The sequence below is a fragment of the Falco rusticolus genome, chromosome 15 (genome assembly GCF_015220075.1).
Source record: "Falco rusticolus isolate bFalRus1 chromosome 15, bFalRus1.pri, whole genome shotgun sequence".
Lineage (NCBI taxonomy): Eukaryota > Metazoa > Chordata > Aves > Falconiformes > Falconidae > Falco > Falco rusticolus.
This window is the reverse complement of record NC_051201.1, coordinates 13657501-13671873: the sequence shown is the minus strand read 5'-3', so window position 1 is coordinate 13671873 and position 14373 is coordinate 13657501. Positions and strand designations below refer to the sequence as shown.

The following is a 14373-nucleotide window of genomic DNA, read 5'->3' as shown; positions in this document are numbered from 1 at the left end:
TGCTTAGTAAATAATAGTTTTGTATGGCATCTGAGGAAAATGTACATTTAATGGTGAATGAAATCTTATGAGTTACTGTGAGATATAGCAGTTGATCTTACAGATATCAAATTACAATATATCCATGCTGTGTTTACCATGATTTTACTGAGAGAACAACAGGAGCTGTCTTGATTATTGTCTGCAGGGTTATTGCAGAATCACAGCAACTGCCCCTTTAGTGGTGAGATTAAACCTTTGGTTATACACCATCAAGCATATAATATTTTAAATTTATTTTAAGAGGCTTTTTCTTCATGCCTGAAAGATCTCCAAGCAAATAATTTATATTTAGTGTGTATCAAATGTTTTTAGTTTAAATGCACATAGGCTGCAAGCACTGGATAAGAGGAAAAAAATCAAGGCAATCTATACACATCATCATATTAAATTCTGACTATTGGCTTGCAAAAATAATCTAAAACTAATATGTTTCATTTATGTTTAAAATTCAGAGACTGCATTAATTTTCAATAAGGGAAATATTATTGAAGTGCCTACTGGTGCTGCTGTGGTGAAGTCAGGCAGAATATCCCCAGCAGACATACTTTCCCAGGAGCTTTGCAGTGTCCATACCAGTTTGGTCCTGTGTGAAATTCTGCATGTACGTTCTTTTACTAAGAGACAGTATTTTTCAGAAATAAACTACTTAACAGAAAACCTTAACATTTGAACAGATTTTTAAGTTTGGAAGGTTGTGACAGTTATTTCCTCTTACCAAAATAGCTGGGGTTTGTGGCGTGGGGTGGGAGGGCTGGCTGTGGAAGGAGTTGCAGGTGTGTTTGCTTCTATGCAAACTCTGACCATGGCCCTCTGAACTTGGGGGTTTGAGGCACAGAATGTCAAAAGGAAAACCTAACTTACTGATGCCTTTTGTGTGGAAAAAGCAGTTTATACAGCATCCATACAATCTTTATAAAAATTATTTAAAATTTAGTACCCTTGTTTAGATCTTGATTGTGCAAGAGCTGAGTGCTCTTGTTTCAACTGGGTAATTTGTTCATGTAAGACCTTTTAAGTAGTCAGTGACACAGAAGAATGTTAAATAGAATTGGGTGAATAACAATAGGGTTTTAAAATGCTCAGCTTCAGTATATTTCCATTATTCTCTTTTTCATTTTTCGTACACTTTTTGAAGTGTATTTCTAAAGCCATGACTCCAATAATGGGTCTGGTGTGGGATTAAACATCTAGACGTGCATTTCCCCTTCTAGGGACGTGTTTATAGAAGTCCCAGTATTCATCCTCCCAGTTTACTTTGGTTCTTCATTGCACCTTGGGACTGAGCATAATGCCGGCACACCCCAGAGCTCCTGTGACCATCAGCTATAGGTGAAGAGGGAGATCAGCTTCTTTCTTTAAGTAATGCTGTTTCAGACCAATTAATTAAAAGGATTGATTTTAATTTTCTTTATCTCCGTGGTTCAGTTTAGGATGCGGCCACACTTTCAGAGATTCCCGTGGTGGAGTTTTGATCAGCAAAGGGCAATAGTCCTGCTGGAAAAAGAAACATATTTTGCTCTGTAAAGAAAATAGCTTTTGTAGCAAGTGATTTCTCCTGTACCCTAATCAGATTATTCAGTAATGGGCAGCAGTCAGACCTTAAAGGCAGTATCTTCTTTTCAGATTAATGAAAAAATGTTGAGTGACTTTCAGCTATGAAACAATGGGAACGTTTAATCCTGCTGCAAGTGGGGGGATATTCATACTATTCTCTTCCCGTGGAGTCTTCTCTTCACGTTTGAGACATGGGCAAGGCCTTTTGCTTGGGGATCGTGTTTGTTTTTTTGGTGGATGGTTGGGGTGCATCAGTGTCCATTTCTCAAATAGAGATCGCTGTGAGGCAAAGGCTGGATTCTACAACTATAATTAATTGTTATTGCTGACACCAAGTTGTCATTATATTGGTCCCCCCACCCATCTCATCTCCGCGACTTTTGTTAAGAGTCATGAGTTTGTCCCTCCTCTTTGAAGGAAGTGAATTCTGTTTTCACTTCGATGTGGGCAATGGACAGAGAAGCTTGCCTAAAATGGCTGGGAGAAATCTGCTGTCCAACCAAAGCAGCAGCAAGCATCTTTTGTAAGTCAGTTATGGAATACCGTTTTAATGTCCAAGTGGCATAAAAAAATAAATTCTTTTTTTCAGAACCAGTTCAACAACTTAAAACATGAAGTACTCTAGGTATAAAGTAGGGCGATAACAGCAAAGTTCAACTGTGGAAGCAAATGAGTCAAAACATAGGATTATCAGATAATTTTTCATAACGAATGCTGAAGAAGATTTCACTCTGCTTATGAATCTAAGAAAATCAATGATAATATTTTAAGAGTTGTGTTATCAACTATGACATTCATTTTTCAGCACATTTATAGATTGCTTTCCTGAATCATCCTCAGAAAACCTGTAATTTGCATCTTGGGTCAGCGTTGTTAACTGTGCTGCTCTGTGCTTTCAGTTGCCTTTTATTGCAATATTTACTACCATATATATGTTTACTATTTTGAAGTACAAGTAAACAATATCATCAAACCTGACATTTATATGCCAGCTACTTCATGCAGGAGCTGATTTCTGACCATCTTCAGAATGGCAATGGTCCATTAAAAGACTTTTTCCAGCAGAATTTAAGTATTTAAGAATGTCTTCACTAAAGAAGGCTTTTTTAGAGGGACTGTAGTTGCTTGTTTTGCACACAAGGGAAGATCCCTGCAGTGATTGAGATGTTGTATCTTGCAAAGTCCTCTGAAGAGCCAGGTGTCTACCCTGGGAGTAGTTTGTCTTAAGTTCACCGAGCCATTTCTGTCTTGGGTAGCAACGTGTGGCCAGAGCCTCATTTACCATTTGGATAGAGAAGCAGCAGAAGGGATGTTTCTGATCTGTATTGTCCCTTGTCAGGGGTTGAAGATGCGACAGAACCCCAGTGATCAAGCCATCTTTTAGGAGTGCTGACTCTTGGTAGGAACACAAACTTCACGCGAAAATCAGAATTAATTAAAATTTTGCCCGTTTATGTCAGCTCAAACCAAGGTCATGAATTCTTTATTACAACGGATACTTTGAAGAATTTGCCTCTTAGAAACTGTTTTTTTAGTTACTTCTCTAAATATTGATGGTTGTATAACTGTTAAACTTGAGCATGGAGTGAGAAATGCCAAATCCTGGTGAATGAACTGATTCTTTGCACCATAAAAAAAATCAAATTCAGGAAGAGACATGCACAGCCTAAAATAATCATGTCCCTATTGTAATACATGTTATTTTAAATAATCTAGCTATTATGTTTGTCACCCTGAGTCTTTTATAAATAAGTTATTAATCTATCAACTGCATGTGTTTAATCATAAAATAATTTATTTTTCTGTATTTTTTGTGTGTTGTTGAATTACTAGCAGGAAAACATTAACTCTTTACTTTAGATATGAAATTGAATCAGCTTGAATTTGTCAACAGGAAGAAGGTGGAGAGCGATTATGAGGCTCTTCAGGAACGACTCCGTACGCTGCCTGACAAACTGTCCTATGATATCATGGTATGTATGGTGTAGAGTTCACACAAGAAAATGGCTAAAATTTTTAGTAACTCAAGCATCTGCACTGGCAGTGAGGTGTTATTTAGGTTGCCATGTAATACTTCGAAATGTTAAGTTTATTATGATAATAGTTAAACTTTTGTTTCTATTTCTTTTCTTTGAAATCCATTATAAATTACAGTGTTACTGACAACCGAGAATTGATGACATAAATGCTAACACAAAACCTGACATGTTTGATATGTAAATCTATTGTATAGAAAACTATAATTATGACTGAATTACAGTACTTAGTCATTTCCTGAGAAGAAAGTGGCCGTAGTATTTCCTGATTCATGGAAATAAACCCTAGAACATTGATTTTTACATAAAAAGGTGCTGCTAATTTTTGTTTCGCTGATCTTCACATTGACGTAGCAATCTTTTCTGGTGCTTTGAATCTTCCCTAACAACTGCACAGCTCCCTGTGTAAACTTTACCCTGTTGGCTTGTGCTCACCAGAGTTTCGACCAAATTGGCCTCTCTCTCTCTCTTTTTTTCCTCCTCCCTTCTCAGGTCCAATTCAAGATATATCTTTGAAGGGAGGGAAGTTGTACTGTAAATAACTGAATGGCTAATTTCAGCAAAAAGTGCCTGACTGCTTTCTTCCTTGGCAGCCTGGTTCAGCGTATAGAGTTGAGTTGTTAGTAAGATGGTGTTGGAGTGAGTACACTTACCATGTGGGAAAAGAGAGTGTTTTCCTTTCCTGTGCTAATGATTCAGTTCTGGATTTTTATGTGTATAGTCCATTTAACATGTGTGTATGTGTGGCCACAGGATGTAAAGCAAAAAGATCGTGTTGTTTTGAAGGAAAAACACTAGCTTTAAAAAAGCTAGATAGGGCTTATTCTTAGTTAAAGCACAATGTCAACTCACATCTGTTATTTTAAATGTATATAAATAGTTCCTATCCTGTTAGCCAAATAGTTTCATATGTTTTCAATTTTGCTTTCATCATTTTGGAGGAAGAGTGAACAGGCAAATGGTGCAATCTGCTACTTGAAAACCAAGTCAGGAAGGGTACACGTGTAGAAAAAGCACATTCTGTATAGTCTTAATGTCAGGATCCTGCCTGCTGGACAACTGCTTGAAGCATTGGTTTCCTCTTGGATACTGAAGATCACTTTCCAAGGAAACAGATCTGCTAGGCCAGGTGTCTGCTTCAGCACAAGCGTGATGAGCAAATAAGTGGCTGTCCTGAGGAAATGAATGTGGCAGAGGAGTGAAGTAGAAGGAAGGGATACAAACTGGCGGAGACAGATCTCTTTGACCCTAAGAAAGAGAAGTCTTGACATGGATGCGGTTCTTGGCATTTTGCTGCCTCCATTTTAACTTCAATTTGATTTTGGTCTTCTATTTCTTTGTTGAAGCCCAAGGGCACGCAGGCAGGTGGCGGTAGGTAAGAATGCAGGGGGCTGGTGCAGGAGACAGGAGTGAGGGTGGCCCAGGCTCCTCCGCAGGGATAAGACTTGCCCAAGCACTGTCTGTAAAGGGTGGGCTCTGGAAGGCTTCTTAATTTATAGAAATAATGTCCCATACATTGTAATGCATGTTAAAGTGAGGGTTACCCATTTTAAGAAGCACCTCTAAAAGTAATCAAATGTGTGTATCACTGGTGTACTCCTGTCGGAAGTATTCTGGTTTTATGTATTGTTCCTGTGCCTGGAGAGACGTCAGAGGATGGGTGTTGCTTGGTGGAGCATTGCTCAAAGGTTGAGGTCTGCATACCTGTGAATGATGAAACACAGTGAGATTCATTCAGCACGACCTGCGATCCTGCTGTTAGCCCCACAAACTTACACTGAGGTTTCTAGGTACTTACTATTAGCAAGACAGATACTGAGAGAAGCAACTCGTCTTTGAGTTGACCTTAGTCAGTATTTAAAAGATTCTAGCAAAGCTAAACTTGCTCTTCTGGGAAATGAATGTAGTCTGTGTATAACAAATACATAACTCACCTAAAGGATAGTATTTTTATTATCAAGACTTACATGTTAAGATTAAGTGGATTTGTTTTCCATATGAGCATTCAGCTATACTATAGTTTTGTGTCACAGAGTAACTTGTCCGGTTAAATACCGCTTTTCAGATTTTATAAGTACAATACTAAATTCAAATATGTCTGGGCATTTCAGTATTTATGAAGGGTTATACATTAAATAAGTACTGTAGAATTTTTATTTCCTTAACTCTGTTATTTTGCTTTATTTTAAAAACTAAAGACATGAAAGACTGTCTAGGTTTTATTTTCATTAGTGATTTTCAGCAGTGTCTTCTGTGCCTTTGACAGGTACCTTTTGGTCCTCTTGCCTTCATGCCAGGAAAACTGGTCCACACCAATGAGGTTACTGTTCTGCTTGGGGACAACTGGTTTTCAAAATGCTCAGCAAAGCAGGCTGTTGCGCTAGTTGAGCACAGAAAAAAACGTATGTATGTTTCTGAACATAATTTAATAGTTAAAGTATGTATCTTTGTATTAATGTATAAAATTAGTAGCATCTACACTTTTTTTTTTGTGGGCTCGCTAACGGAAGTCTCATTCAGATTACATAATGTCAGTTTAGCACCTTATTTTCCATCTCTACTTGGTATTTTATTGCGTGTCTAATTTTTTTTAAACATCTAGCCAGAGGTTGTTTTTTTTTTTAAATGATCAGCTTAAGTTGCCAAAGTTCGGGTTTTGACATTAGATGTTAGAATACAAGATGAGTCAAGATTTGTTTGTTTATTATACACAAAAGTAAAAAAAAGAAAAAACAAACTAAACTAAAAAAACCCTTTCACTTTTCTTTAATGTGAGAAACGCTGTATTCTTTTCCAGAAAGTGAACGTCACATTGTACTTACGCTTTTAGTTATCTTAGTCCTTGTATTCTGTTCCCTTGTCTCATCTTGTATTTCTTTGCTGCCTTGTCCTCTGGTTTTTTGGTTTTTGTTTTTCCTTTCTCTGTACTGTTTTCCAGCTTTCTTCTCCCTCTGTGCATGCTTTACTTTTGCTGTTTTTTTTTTAATCACTTGCTACTTAGCTGCATTTCTGCCTCCTGCCCTTGATGTTCCTATCCATTGGTGTGGAGAGATCCACCGGATCTCCTCTGATCAAGTGCTGTTGGTGACCACCAAATTCATCTTTCATAGCAGCATATCACAGAGGCATATAGCAATTCCTGGTTTTGTTTCCAGCCCTTGTTGGTTGGTGGCGAGACCTTGGCTTCCAAGGGCCAGGACCACCAGCAAGTGGTGTGCACGGTGCACTTTGGAACCTCTTTTATGTTAGAAGGAACGAGAGCCTAAAATATTAGATGTAGATGTCAAGGAAGGAAAAGCACAATAAAACGGAAAATAAATTGGTACCTATTAGCCTTTGCTGCTTGCTTCAGATAAGTGTGTGAGTAAATTTTTTTCATGTTGGTTTTACATGTAATCTGTCTTACTCCTGAACAAGTACTCACTGTGGCTTTACCCTGCGTATGTTACAACTACCACAACTATTTACACTGGGTTTTTGAGTTCAGCTATCCGTGTTGCTGCCTGCAGCAGAATACCTTAGAGGTTCCCCATCTGAATACGCGTGTTGCTTTTTTTTCAAATCTGTGCAAACAATATTTGTGTAAGAGAAGTTGGGTTTTTTAATAAAAAATCATTTGCTGTATTAATTAAAAATATTCCTTTATTAAGAACATTGCCAAAAGTATATAATTCGTATTTCACCTATTATCTTCCTTAATCTGGTTCTCCTGACACAGCTTTGCAATTTTCTTCCTTACTGAACTGAGTCTACATTATTTATTATGACTCTTGTGAGATCTCAGGTCCATATCTTTTTCCTTGATCATCTGATACTTTTTTCAGTGCTGCAGAATATTTTTGTCACCATTACATTCAGTGAAATCATTTGACCTTTGCATAGTAGATGTTTGAACATTAAGTAGTCTGCTGGGAGACACACAATAAGTGCTAGATTCTTTCCTTTATGTTCTTTTAAATTACATTTAAAACGCGAACTCAGAGATACTAATTTCTTTTAAAACAAAATTGTCATCGAATGCTGGATATAAACCCTCCATTCAGCTGATAGTTCACTTCAGCTGTGTGATGGCTGCCAGTGGGAGGCTCCAAAACACTGATATTAACTAAAAACTTCTTATTTAAAGGACTATTTTCAGTTTTGGATGATAAAAACTATACTAGGACATATGATTCTGAAAAAAAAATATTTCTTTCATAGATAGAGTTTTCTCCTTTGAAAAATACAACCGATAAACTCTTTTGACCATTTTCACACTAAATGAGGGCGACTTAAAGGAGAATATTGGAGATTTTATTAGTTTATTCTAATTAGGAAAAAAGTTATGTACGTGAAAGACCTGTAGGCCGTTGCTGTATAATGTGAATTGGTCACTTGTGGCACCAATTTGATAGACTGATGTTTCACAAATATTAGTATAAAGTCTCTTTTGTGTATTGCACCGTAGTTATGTTTATAGGCATGACTTCTGATTTCACTGGCATTTTGTGAGCATAGGGGCTTCATAGTTTACAGGGTGATGTATATTGGGCATTATCCTTACATTGACACAATGTGATTTGATTTTTAGTTTGTAATCTTTTTGTTTTGGACATAATTTTCATGAGTAGGTCACGCAAGCTGGAAAAGAGGGCATGCTTACTGCGGTGGATTACATCGCAAGCAGTCCCAAATGTCCTGTGTGTCAGTCGGAAGGTCCTAACATAGCAAAGCTTTTTTAAGCACGTGCTTAAGGCCAGTGTGTGCTTAAGGGCTTTGATATATAGGGATTGGAGTCTGAGCAGAGCAAAGAAAGGCTCATGCTGAAATTGCTTCCTGAACAGAAAGCTGGCAATATTTGTTGATAGCTTGTTTCTTCAGTGACCTACATTTTCCCCCCACAATGTTACTAGATTTAATTTAGATGGCTATTTTTTTGTAACTAGCTGGTCAAATCCATTCAAAATGAAGTTAAGTAGTATAGCACTAGTAATTCAGTGCTTTAACAGAAATTAAGAGTTGTAAGGAAATAAATACAAGTCACACGTTTTCATTGCTTACCGTACCTTGTGTCCCACTCTCCTGAGTGGAGAGGGGTGGGAGAGCATCTGCTCGGGGTTTAACTTTTCTAGTGGGACTTGCTCTTAGGTAGAAAAGGGTAAGAGATTCCTATAACTCACTCACTTCAGAGTGCTGGTTCTGGGGAGTTTTCTTTATTACCTTTGACTAGTTTTGCATGGCTCTGCCCATTGAAGACCTCTGGTCGCCAGGGGTTGACCCTGTTTGCCTTTGAGAACACCCCTGCCCTACCGGTTAATTTAATCAAGGTTCACAGAAAACTTTTACATTTTGATTCCTTCTGTGCATGTTGGATGCAGACAAGAATGAACAGTATGAATTTACATGCTTATGCAGTAACAGTGCCAAATAAATCCAACAGTATTGGCGACTATAAAGCCTTGGAAGTTAGGAGTAGCAGTAAGAGTGTACTGTTTATAAAAGCTTTAAATATTACTTAGTACTAATTAGGTCATCCTTTTTGTCTTCTTAGTTCTGTTAAATTTGCTTTTAAAAGGAGAATGAGTGAAAAAATGTTTGCTTCTGTGGAGTAGAGAAAAGCCCAGCCGCAGCAGATTAATATCTTGGTTAAAATTTACTTAATTGAAAGGAATAATTGAAGGGTGACTGTACTGAATTTTAAAAGTAAATGTACTTCAACTGACGAAGCTGTAGAAAGCCTATTTTGGGGATACATTTTTGTTTGCTTGGCTTTTGATTTAGATGCAAACTGTTCAGCATTGTGATTGGTTGAAATGTATTTGGTAAAATTTGGGACAGTCAGTCATGTCAAATGTTACTTTTTCATAAAATATTGATCATGTCTTCCTGAATAATATTTGAGTTGCTGTAGGTCTTTAATTTGCTGTGCATTTTTGTGACGTCCTGGATGTTCAGTTAGTTTCAAAAATGTTAAAAAAATAAATCTAGTGAAGTTTATGGAATTGCCAAGTATATTTTTAATTGTTTTAAATTTGTTGCAGTTTGTTAAACCAGGTAGCACAGATAATGGGAAACACTTTACACATGTTTGTGTGTAAAAATGTGAAGAAATAGTGAAGTAGATTAAAGGATATGCACACCAAATTCCATTATAATAAAAGAAATTAGCTTTTTAAGTATGTCACAGTTTAGCACAACAATAATGCAATTGTACTTTTTTTCCCTTACAATTATCTTGCTTAAGGTACTTCATAATATTTCTGTTCTCCTCAAGGCAAGACTGTATTGTCTCAGAATTCAAAGAGGGAATAAAGATTCTTTTTGTGAATATGGGATTATATCTTTTACGTGTTTGTGATGATATAAATTACATTTTTTCTCTATATCAGTAATCGCATTAATTCTTTAAGATGGGAAATTTTTCATTACAATAGTCCCTGTGGTAGTTACTATAGAAAGAAATTAAATAGATTTTTCTTATAAATATTTGTAGATTAATTCAGTATGCTAGGTGTTCCAAGTGTCTAAACACTTTAAAAGATGGGAAATTAAAACATGCACACAGAACTAGGAGTGGTTTTATTGTGTTCAAAATTTATCAGATTAAAAAAAAAGATCCCACTTAAAGGAGAATTGTTGAACTACTTAGCAAATGTGTCTTCAGTATATGTAAGAATACCCTTGCAGTGTCATGCTGCAAATGAATTCATGAAATGAAAATACTGATTACATTAACATACAGTATTGTGATAGTACCCAATTGTAAATCGCAGTATGTAACCTTTAATACAAATATTTGCGTCAATCAAAATTGACCGATAGCTTAGTATACAGGGTTTAAAAGACACCATTGTTTTTAATAAATAAGATGATCCAGGCAGATGAGGACCAGTTTGAATTTGTTCCTTATCAGCATTTCCAGAAAAAAGGATATTGTCTCCAAAATATATGATAGGAAGGCTTTCCATTTCCCATCTGTGAATGAGTGAGCCTTTAGAGGTTTTAATGTTTCATCCAAGGATGAAAATAACTTCCTTTATATTCTAAAGAACGTAACACAAACTTGCCTGCTCACTTTTTTTTGGAGGGGGAAGGACAAAAAATGCAGGCAATGTTACAAAGAAATCTAGCGGTGGCTTTTTTTTTTTTAATTAAAAAAAAATGGGGTTTTTTTGCATGCTGTAGAATTACTGTCAGGGTGTTTTTGACCATTTTTTTACTATTCTTTGTGATTATCACTTTTTAGTTTGGTAACCTCCATCAGTTCCTTCCTTACCCTTGTTAAGTTAGGAGCTGATTCAGTGGAGCGTTAAGTGCTCTAAATTTGCGCTGCAGTTCCCAGGAGGTGTTTGGTTTCTCACAGGACCACAGGCTAGGTATTTTAACCAGAACAGAGTGGAAGAAAGTAAGGGGAATAGACTCCTTTCTGTAAGTTACATGCTGTGAATCAAAGAACCCCCTACCTTTTTATAATTCTTACTGGGCAACGGAGGAGTTGTCTGAATGCCACCCTCCTTCATTTAGGAAGAATTTAAATGTAGTCGTATGATTCTAGGAATTACATAGGTGTGTGAACCTAAAAGAGAAATGTGTTGCATTTACTTAGCATTCCTAAAGCCAAGTTATCTGTACAAATTTTGACAGAAAAAAATCCAAATTACTTTGATTTTGATACCAAGGGAACGTGGAAAGCAGAATGAAGGTTGTCTTTAAAAGGCACAAAGCTACTGCACAAAGGGTTGCATTGCGTTTTAAAGAACCAGTGCAGAATGAATTTATTTATGTTGTTGCAAGCACAAAGAGAGCTTAAATTCATATACACAAAAAGCAATCAGGATTCTCTTTTGAATCTTAAAACAAATGCATCTGTAGAAAAATGAACAGTAAAGGACAGAAAGAGTAGGGTGTTTTGAAAAGCTCTTAGTAGATACTACTTTCTGCAGAACTGCAGATTTTACTTGTTTTAAGTAACCTGCGGTAGTTTGTTGGAAAATTATTGGCTGTAACTCTGTTTTGTTGCAGATTAAATGCATATTTATTAAAATACAGTTAAAAATCCTCAGATGGTTGATCTACTTGTGCAGGCCGTTAAAAGCAAAAAAATAAGTAACACATTTCAAATAGCATGCCATAACTCAACCCGTTAATAAATAGTACTGGTAATTGTACCGTAGTGCTGCACTTTGGTGTGATAGGCATTACTGTTTTGTTCAGGGGTCAGTCATAATTGTCCTAGAAAATGCTGATCAACGATTCAGCATGCAAAATGCTATTCTGTGGTTCCCCCATGTAACTTCCCTTCTGCACCTGGAATGGGATGGTGGAGAGTGAGAACCGGGAAGGTGCTACTGCCTTCAGGTGCACGTGCTCAGTTCTCACTCTGGAGGAACTGAGCCGCTGTCAGGTCTGAGGTAGGTGGTTGCTCCCTGGCTTGTATAAACACTCTCTGTGTGTTTAACCATCTTAAGGCTTGTTACCTTCTACTTGAGAAACTGCGTTAGATGATGAAGGGATCTTAACTCAAAGTCTCAGTTGCATACAGAATTCTTTGTTACACTTAATCTAAAATTTCTGTCCAGTCACCTATCCTCAAAGGAGATCACTTCCTAACTTTCCCCGTCTTTTTCTTCTACATTGTATCTGTGAGACTCCCCTGAAGACTGACTGAACCCAGCAAGGTAAACCAGGCTTCAGCTTCATCTCAGTTTGTCCTGTTTCACACGGTCTGACTTTTCAAAATAGATCAACCTGTTCTCACTATTCTTGTCTGTTCTTACTATTTAAATCCCAGTGTAACACACAGTTTCCAGAAGTAACTAAAATAACGTCTGTGATTCCCCAAATCCTTATAGACAACACTCCAAGGACATTAATGTCAAACTCAGATAATTAAAATTTGTATCCAGCCAAGCTAATTAACCCATTAAAGCCAAAACGCATAGATGAGTATTTGTGTCAGTTTGGCATTAGTACGTTGTCATGTCTTGTAAAATCTGGCTTCGGTGGACTTCATTTCAACAATATGAAATGTGTTCCCCAATTATGTTTTTCCTCTACCAGCGTATATGTAGCAAGCAGAGGGCTGCTTCTTAAAAATGGCTAATCGTGGTGTAAGGAAATCCAGTCAAGTCCTTTCAGACTAACAAGGGAGCTGGGAAGGAATGATCTAAATGTAAAGAAATCCTGCTGCCTGTAAATATCCAAAGGCTGCTGCGCAGGGGAAATCTACATATCCCGATGTCTGATTCAAATACCTTCTGCTTTTGGAGGTTCTGGAAAATAGTCCTAAAGACTCTGGCTTCTCTGTGGCACTCAGCTGTCTTTGCAAGTGGTTTTGTTTTGCTGCGACATGTAAATAGGAACTACTTGGGTTCACCTGAAAGCCATGTCAGACTTTTCTCAGATTATTGGATGTGACAAAGTTGGACAACAGCCTCTGGTTCAATCCGTCTTAAAAGGCTCTAAGAAGCTTAAGCCACAGGGTAGTAAGAGGAGGAGACTGTGGAGCCTCTCTTACTCTACCGATACTTTTATGGGGGTCTCAGTGAATTAAAAAAAATCCCTGTGGTTCATAAAGTGAATTGTTTCTTGCTAGGTAGGGTACACTTTACATTTCAGTGGATGGGGTTGGAGGCTTTTAGGATGTGCCGTGGCAGGTCTAAACCACGAACCCCTGAGCTTCCCCTGCAGTCAGGTGCATGAGCCCTTTTCCAGGACTTTCCCTGACCGTGGAAAGGTCTCTCCTTTGGCTGAGTGGGAGCCCTGGCTGTCTGGGCAGGGCAGGCTCAGTGTGCTGACCGACCAGGGACGTGGGGACGGAGCAGGGATGGAGCAGGGACAGAGCGCCGCGGTAATCCCAGCTGGCCGCTGGCATGCTGCGTGGCCAGGGGCAAGTCACTTCAACTGTCTGTTTCTTCATCTGTAAAGCAGTGGAGAGTAGTACTTACCTCCCTCGCAGGGCACTGTGCAGAGGAGTTAATACTGGTACAACTTTTGAAAATAAACCACGGTGTGTAATTGCTTGGTGTCTTAACCTGACAGAGCAAACCAACGTGCTTCCATCCAGAAAGCGGCATGGCAAGCTGGCGCTCCAGGAGCAGCGTAGCCTAGGTGGGTGTCGAACAAGATTTAGATACACAGGCAATGACTGAGACACTCGTGGTGTTTAAGAAACAGCTGAGCATTACATTTACTATGAATGTAAAATAAAAGCCTGAGGAAAATTGGTCTCAAGCTAGACGTTTATGTATATTGAGACTACCTTCAAGAGCTGAAAGCACAGATGGGAGCATTTTGTTTGAAAACTATCGCCACCTCTTTTTGATTTGGACTTTGGAGGGCGCGTTATATATCAGGAAGAGCTGTGGGTGATGGTGATAGGAATTAACGGAAGAATAAAAGCTGTGTGCGAGGGGTGATCACTGCTGTGCCCGATGGGGGACGAGGCGGCTCTGGAAGGGGCTGTGTAAGGGGGTGGCACGTGGAAGGAGCTATGTCTGCTGAAGGGGGTGTGCTGGCACCGCTCGGATGTTCAGTGCTTCTTGGAAATTGTGTTAGGAAGTGCAAACACAGAGCAGTTTCCAGGGGAGAATCTTAAGCTCTTTCTTAGAAACAGCCTAACTAATGGAGATGACTACACATCCGATGCGTAGGTTGATGTTTGGTTTAAAGACTAATGCTTTTGAAGTACTCCAAAAGTCTGAGCTGTGTCTTTGTGCTTCTTGTTGGAAAGGATGGACGTGTTTGAGTAGCCTTCTCTGAA

General features: G+C 38.2%; 1 protein-coding gene across 1 annotated transcript in view; it reads left to right on the top strand.

The window, feature by feature from the left end:
* The window catches only part of URI1 (URI1 prefoldin like chaperone), a 44788-nt gene that overhangs the window by 15154 nt on the left and 15261 nt on the right, over positions 1-14373 (top strand). The window contains exons 3-4 of the mRNA XM_037408626.1: positions 3491-3569; positions 5899-6034. Coding sequence (XP_037264523.1) covers positions 3491-3569; positions 5899-6034 — 215 coding nt within the window. The remainder of the gene's footprint in view (positions 1-3490; positions 3570-5898; positions 6035-14373) is intronic.